The following is a 6,501-nucleotide window of genomic DNA, read 5'->3' as shown; positions in this document are numbered from 1 at the left end:
CTAATAGTGGCACAAATCAAGTTACAGAGGGAAAGTGGTTCTTACAATAAAAGGTCTATAGACTAGCACTTTGTTTATTATAGTGTACAGGTTAGGAACCACAAGATGTAGAGGCTCAGCTATGTCATTTATGGTTCTTAAGTCCTGGAGCAAATTCCATCTACCACTGGGCTGTTTTACAACTCAGAAGTTTAAATGCAAGGTAGAGGTAAATTAAGGAACTGCTTATGAGGTTTTCCATCCAGTCCAACAACTAAGAAATAGTGAGAAGAGTTGGGACCTCAGAAGGTTTTTAGGACCAATTAGTAGGCTCTGTGTCCAGGAGAAAATGAATATACTTACCAGTAATGTTAATGCTCACCCACAGATCTTCTGGGAGGGTCTAAATTGTTGAAGCATCCTCCTTTGTTTACAGCTCAAGTCATACCTTTTAAGGTTAAAGGAGTATAATGACTAGTATTGCTGTGAGGTCATCAGGGTGGTTGGTTAAAACCTGTGCAATTATTCAATGATATCCTCTAGAAAGGTGTTGGTTTTTTTGCCCCCTTCTAATGTGGAAGGTCTGCGATGATTTCACCCAATGTGTTTTCTTCCTACATCTCTATTTTCTAGCTCATTGTCCATTTGGACAAAAAGCATGTGTTGGGACATCCGTCCACGTGCTCCATGCTTTCCAACCCACTGGACTATACATTTTCTTGATCTGGTGGTGTTGTCGACCAGAATGAATGAAGAGACAGGGACATCCAGAATGAGGGGGAGAAGAGACCGAAGGCAGAGGGCAAACAGCTCCAAGACTGCCGCCCTGAGCCCAGTGTCTCTCTAGCCTTTATTCAGAATTGCCAGGAGAAAAGGCACAGAAAAATAAAAATCCTTACTAATGAAGCCAAGTTTTTCTCTAACATACTTTGGCTTATCTCAGGAAGGATGTGTTCACAAGGACAAGCTAAGAGGTGGCGGGCACCCCTGGGTATGCATGGAGTGCCTATGTTTTGTGATCTGTCTTAGGAGAAACACCTCCTTGATTCTTCCTATCTCTTACAAGAGGCATGTCAGCTTGTTCCGTGCTTTGGTCAGTTCCTGATCAAGCCTCTGGCGGAACACTTGGCGCCTCACAGTGTGTGTGGCGTGATGCATCTTAACAGCAGCTGTTTCTGCTGGTATCACCACCCAATCTGTGTCTTGGATTCTTTGCATCACTTCCTCCGCAGCTTTCCTCACTATGCCCAGGGCTAGCCATCTTCTCCAAAGGCAGCTTGCACTCTTTAAGGATTTATGCAAATTCTGGGAAAGGGGGGGGGGCTCTGGTGGCATAGACGGTATAGAACTGCACAGTGAATCCAAATGCCGGGGGTTTGAACCGTCCAGCTGCTATGAGACAGATGGGCAGTCTTCTCCAGCATGATTTACGGCCTCTGAAAATTAGAGAGTGGGCTAGGGAGTTCATGCTGAGTCCACAGTACAGAACATTTAACTAGCTCACGCATTATAATCTTTACTTCTTCTGGAGGCTGTGGGCCTTTTTATTCCCTTTCCCCATATATTCACATTGCAGGGTGACAGCATTCCCTGTGGTCCTTAACTTTCTTCTGAGTTATCTATTCCCCGTGATGTCTGTGTCCTGCTTTTTCATCACTGCTTGCTCTCGTACGGCTTCTCACTTCTGTGAATTCTCTTGTGCCTGGTGAGCACCACAGCATGCCTGAAGGCTTTGCCACACTCCTTACAGGCAAACGGCCTCTCCCCGCTGTGCGACCTGAGGTTGGATGAGCAGGCAAAGGTTTTCCCACAGTCCTGGCAGGTGTAGGGTTTCTCATCGCTGTGCGTCCTCACGTGTCTCCTGAGGTGGGAGGAGCGGCTGAAGGTTTTCCCACACGCTTCGCACGTGTAGGGCCTCTCCCCGCTGTGGGTTTTCCTGTGCTCCTTGAGGTAGCAGGACGAGATGAAGGTTTTCCCACATGCCTCACACGTGTAGGGACAGTCGCCGCTGTGCATCTGGGTGTGCTTGTTTAGGGCCAAGGAATCGCTGAAGGACTTGTGGCATTGTTTGTACGCGTACAGCTTCTCCACGACGTGGGTTCTCTTGTGCTTGGTGAGCCCTGAGGAGTACTTGAAGGCTTTGCCACACTCCTTACAAGCGAACGTCCTGTCCACACTGTGTGACCTTCTGTGTGAGGTGAGGTGGGAGGAGCAGCTGAAGGTTTCCCCACACTCCTGGCATGTGTTAAGGCCTCTCCCCACTGTGCAATCTCCTGTGCACCATGAGGTGGGCGGACTGGATCAAGGTTTTTCCACACTCCTTGCACATGTGGGGCCTCTGCCCACTGTGCGTCTGTGTGTGCCTCCTCCTGAGGTCCAAGGAGTCAGCGAAGGACTTGGAACACTGCCTGCAGACACAGGGCCTCTTCCCACTGTGCACGGCCACGTGCTGTCGCAGGACCAAAGAGTTGCTGAATGACTTCCAGCACTGCTTGGACGCGTAAAGCCTCTCCCCGCTGTGAGTTCTCTGGTGCTTGGTGAGCACGGAGGGGAACCTGAATGCTTTGCCGCACTCCTTACAGGTGACCGGTTTCTCGGCAGTGGGCTGCTCTATATGCGAGGTGAGGTGGGAGGATGGACTGTGGGGATCTTTCCTGAGCCCGGTGCATCGGAGCCACTGCAGATCAGGGAGCGCAGCCTCCACGGGATCCTTCAGGGATGACTTACACAAGAACTCCTTCCCACATACCTTGCACCTGTGTGGTTTCTTCACAGCCAGAGACCTCATGGCATCGGCAGGACAGAGGGACAGTTGCAGGCTTTGCTGCAGTCTACACACTGACACACCGGGCAGCTGGTGTGGAATCGGGACTGATGAGTGTGGGGTGAGTGGTTGGAGAAGATGTCCCCACACTCACAGCAAGTCAAGAGATTCCTGTCTGGGGGGCTGTTCTGCAGGACAGGAAAAGGGGGGATCTGACCACACATCAACCTGCAGACAGTCTTTGCTATTCATCCCAGCCTTCTCTCCTCCACGGCGTCTGTTTGAAACTGGGAAGGTACTGCAGGGCGGATGGTTGATGAAAAACAAGAATTCCCATTTCACCACTAGTAAACACACTGAAAGGACAAGATTTCTGTCTTGATTTTGAACATATTTCAGAGGTGAGATTTTCTAGGGGGAAAAAATGACACCTGTTCTCTCGTCCTTTTTCCAAACCTCAAGACTTTATGGTAGCTGTGTAAAAGGGAAATATACGTTACACACTGCAAAATGTGGCTGACATTGATGAAAAAGACTGCTCTAGGAACAGGAGAGACTCAGTGGGGACTCTATAAACGATTAGGCACAGATTCGCAGGAATAATACTAAGAAGCAGCATAGATAAATCGTAATTTATCATATAAAATATACTGTCTGTAAGGTGCTCAGTTGTGTAGTGGCAAGAAGCTGTACTGCAATCCTGAAGGCTATCAGTTCAAATCCACCTGAGTGTACACTGCAGGAGGAGGAACAAGCTCCTCTTGTGTGTAAAGGATTATATCAAAGAGAGTGCAGACAAAAGAGGGTCTAAAATAATGCTATGTTCATCATGAAACACCATGGAAACAAATTATCGTAGGGAAGCTAGGAAAGAAAAAATTTTGAACCTTGAAAGGCAAATGCTGTGAACTCGTGACTTTGCATATATAAAACTGTATGTCTGTAAAGGAGTAATTAACATAGGTAAGTAAACACACTGGTTAATGAGCCGGGGCAGTGGAACCTTTCAACACATGGCTCTGACATGTTCAAGTCACTGAGTCTTTCCATCTTGCTACATTTTTCACTACTAACATATACTTCTGCTGGTCACAGAAAGGAAGTGTTCACAAGGACAAGCTGGGAGACAGATGGCTCCACAGGGTCTGTCGATATTGCCTATCTTCTGTGATCTGTGTCCGGAGAAACTCCTCCTTGATCTTTATGACCTGTTAGAAGAGGAATTCCAGCTTGCTGTGTGCCTCCTTCAGTTCCTGATCAAGGCTTTGGTGTAACCTTTTGAGTTTGCACACTGTCGTGTGAAGCATCCGAACTAGAGCTCTTTCTGCCGGCATCACCATCCGTCCCATGTCTTCACGTGACTCCATGCATCACTTCCGGCACAGCTTTGGTCACTAGGCCCAGGGGCTCCTCAATGCCAGTCATGTTTCAAAAGGCAGCTTGTGCTCTTATGGGTTCCTCCAGCTTTTGGGAGGGAACCCTGCTGGCCTAGAGGGGAGAGAGCTACATGGTGGATTGAAATGCCTAAAGTTCCATCAACAAGCTACTTTAAGAGAGAAAAACGGGCAGTGTCTTCCAGCATGACTTATTGCCTCTGGAAACTAGACAGGAGAGGGTTGGCTATGGCTTGGTCCTGCATCAACAGTGAGAAAACATTGAACTAACTCATTCACTAATCTTTACTTTTCTTCTGGGGACTGTGGGTCTTCTCTTTTCCCATGTTTTCATGTTGTAGGGTGGACAGCATCCATAGTGGCTGTTTCTTTTCTTCTCAGTTCTCCATTTCCCTTTACGTCTGTGTCTGGCTATTCCTGGGACCCAAAAGGTTTTGTGGGAGTGTGTCCTCATTCCCATTTGATTCTGGGAATTTCCCCACGTGAGAAACTTTAATATCACCAGCTAGAAGTTTGCCAAAAGATGTCTCTTCAGTCTGCCTCTCTGGGGGCTACCTGTACCCTATCAGTTCGTAGATGAGGTGAGAAGAATCTTTGAAGGCCTTGCCACAGTCCAAGCACTGGTAGGGCCTCTCCAGGTGCTTGGTAAGGGCAGATGGTGAAGGCCTTCCCACAGTCCTTGCACCAGTACGGCCATGCCCCAATGTGCATCTGTCTTTCTTTAGGTGGAAGGAGTGGCTGAAGGATTTCCCACACTCCTGCATGAGAGGGCCACCCTCAGCTGTGCGTCCGTGTGTGTAAGCTTAAGAGAGGAGTTCCTGAAGGTTTTCCTCCATGCCTAGCACGAGAAGGGCTTCTCTCCACTGTCCCTTTCTGCACGTGGTGGCAAAGGACTGAGGAATTCCTGAAAGATTGTCATCACTGCTTTCTTGGGGACGGCCTCTCCACACCGTGAGTTCTCTTGTGCCTGGTGAGCACTGTGTACTGCTTGAAGGCTTTGCCGCACTCGTTACAGGTGAAAGGCCTGTCCGCACTGTGCGTCCGTCTGTGCGAGGTGAGGTTGGATGAGCAGCTGAAGGTTTTCCCGCACTCTAGGCACGTGTACGGCCGCTCTCCGTTGTGCGTCCTCCAGTGCACTCTGAGGTAGGAGGGGCAGATGAAGGTTTTCCCACACTCCTCGCACGTGTAGGGCTGCTCCGGGCTGTGATCCTGCGAGTGCCTGATGAGGGCCAAGGCATTGCCAAAGGAGGCCCAGCAGACCCTGCACACATACGGCCTCTCCCTACTGTGACTTCTCATGTGCTTCTTGAACGCTGAGGAGTACTTGAAGGCTTTGCCGCAGTCCTTGCAGGCAAAGGGCCGCTCCCCGCTGTGTGTGCGTATGTGAGAGGTGAGGTGGGAGGAACACGTGAAGGTTTTCCCACACTCCTGGCACGCGTAGGGTCGCTCCCCGCTGTGCGTCCTGCGGTGCACCGTGAGGTGGGAGGAGCAGATGAAGGTTTTCCCACACTCCTCGCACGCGTAGGGCCTCTTCCCGCTGTGCGTCCGTGCGTGTATTCTGAAGGAGGAGGGTTCGACGAAGGACTTGCCGCACTCCTGGCACACATACGGCCTCTGCCCGCTGTGTGTCCACGAATGCTTCCTGAGGGCGGCAGAGTCTTTGAAGGATATCCCACACTGAGTGCACTCGTAAGGCTTCTCCCCGCTGTGAATTCTCTTGTGTGCTGTGAGATTGGAGGAGCGACTGAAGCTTTTCCCACACCATTCACACACGTACGGCCTTTCCCCACTGTGTGTCCGCATGTGCCCAATGAGGATTGAGGAGTCGCTGAAAGATTTCCAGCACTGCTGGCACGTGTATGGCCTCTGCCCGCTGTGACTTTTCTTGTGCTTACTGAGCGAAGAGGGGTGCCGGAACGCTTTGCCGCACTCTTTACAGGTGAAGAGCCTCTGTCTCCGCGAGGTGAGGTGGGAGGACGGACTGGAGAGTTCGTTCCTGAAAGAGGGGCATCCAAGACACTGCAGATCGGGGAGTGCAGCCTCCACGGGACCCTTCAGAGCTGACGTACACAAGAACTCCTTCCCACACGCCTGGCACCTGTGGGGTCTCTTCACACCCAGAGCCCTCACGGCAGTGGCGAGGACAGAGGGACAGTTGCAGGCTCTGCCGCAGTCCGCACACTGACACACCGGGCAGCTGGTGTGGAAACGGGTCTGATGAGTGTGGGGCGAGGGGTCGGAGAGGACGTCCCCACACTCACAGCATGTCAAGACATTCCTGTCTGGGGGGCTGCACTGTTGCAGCACAGGTAAAGGGGGGATCTGGCCGGACATCAACTCGCAGCTGGAGTCTTTGCTAGTCAT

At 50.7% G+C, this 6,501-nt stretch overlaps 2 protein-coding genes across 2 annotated transcripts; both read right to left on the bottom strand.

The window, feature by feature from the left end:
* Nucleotides 1-1,632: 1,632 nt before the first annotated feature.
* LOC102869588 (zinc finger protein 846-like) lies at nt 1,633-2,767 on the bottom strand. The gene is made up of 2 exons (XM_006903187.1): nt 2,403-2,767; nt 1,633-2,167 (listed from the first exon to the last, which is right to left on the bottom strand). Exons 1-2 carry the CDS (start codon nt 2,765-2,767, stop codon nt 1,633-1,635), a joined length of 900 nt encoding a protein of 299 aa, XP_006903249.1.
* A 2,288-nt stretch (nt 2,768-5,055) lies between these two features.
* Nucleotides 5,056-6,501, bottom strand: LOC102869185 (zinc finger protein 709-like). The gene has a single exon (XM_006903186.1). It carries the CDS (start codon nt 6,499-6,501, stop codon nt 5,056-5,058), a length of 1,446 nt encoding a protein of 481 aa, XP_006903248.1.

The sequence above is a fragment of the Elephantulus edwardii genome, unplaced genomic scaffold (assembly GCF_000299155.1).
Source record: "Elephantulus edwardii isolate Elephantulus edwardi_28Jun2011 unplaced genomic scaffold, EleEdw1.0 scaffold00529, whole genome shotgun sequence".
In the NCBI taxonomy this organism is placed as follows: domain Eukaryota; kingdom Metazoa; phylum Chordata; class Mammalia; order Macroscelidea; family Macroscelididae; genus Elephantulus; species Elephantulus edwardii.
This window is presented reverse-complemented; position numbering and strand designations above follow the sequence as displayed.

Excerpts from the sequence above, each read along its gene's own strand:
- LOC102869588 (XM_006903187.1), bottom strand. The coding sequence starts at position 2,767 with ATGAGGTCTCTGGCTGTGAAGAAACCACACAGGTGCAAGGTATGTGGG. Across the intron at positions 2,168-2,402 it reads GCCGTGCACAGTGGGAAGAG|AAGGTCACACAGTGTGGACA; the intron begins GCCCTGTGTCTG and ends CACCTCACACAG.
- LOC102869185 (XM_006903186.1), bottom strand. The coding sequence starts at position 6,501 with ATGACTAGCAAAGACTCCAGCTGCGAGTTGATGTCCGGCCAGATCCCC.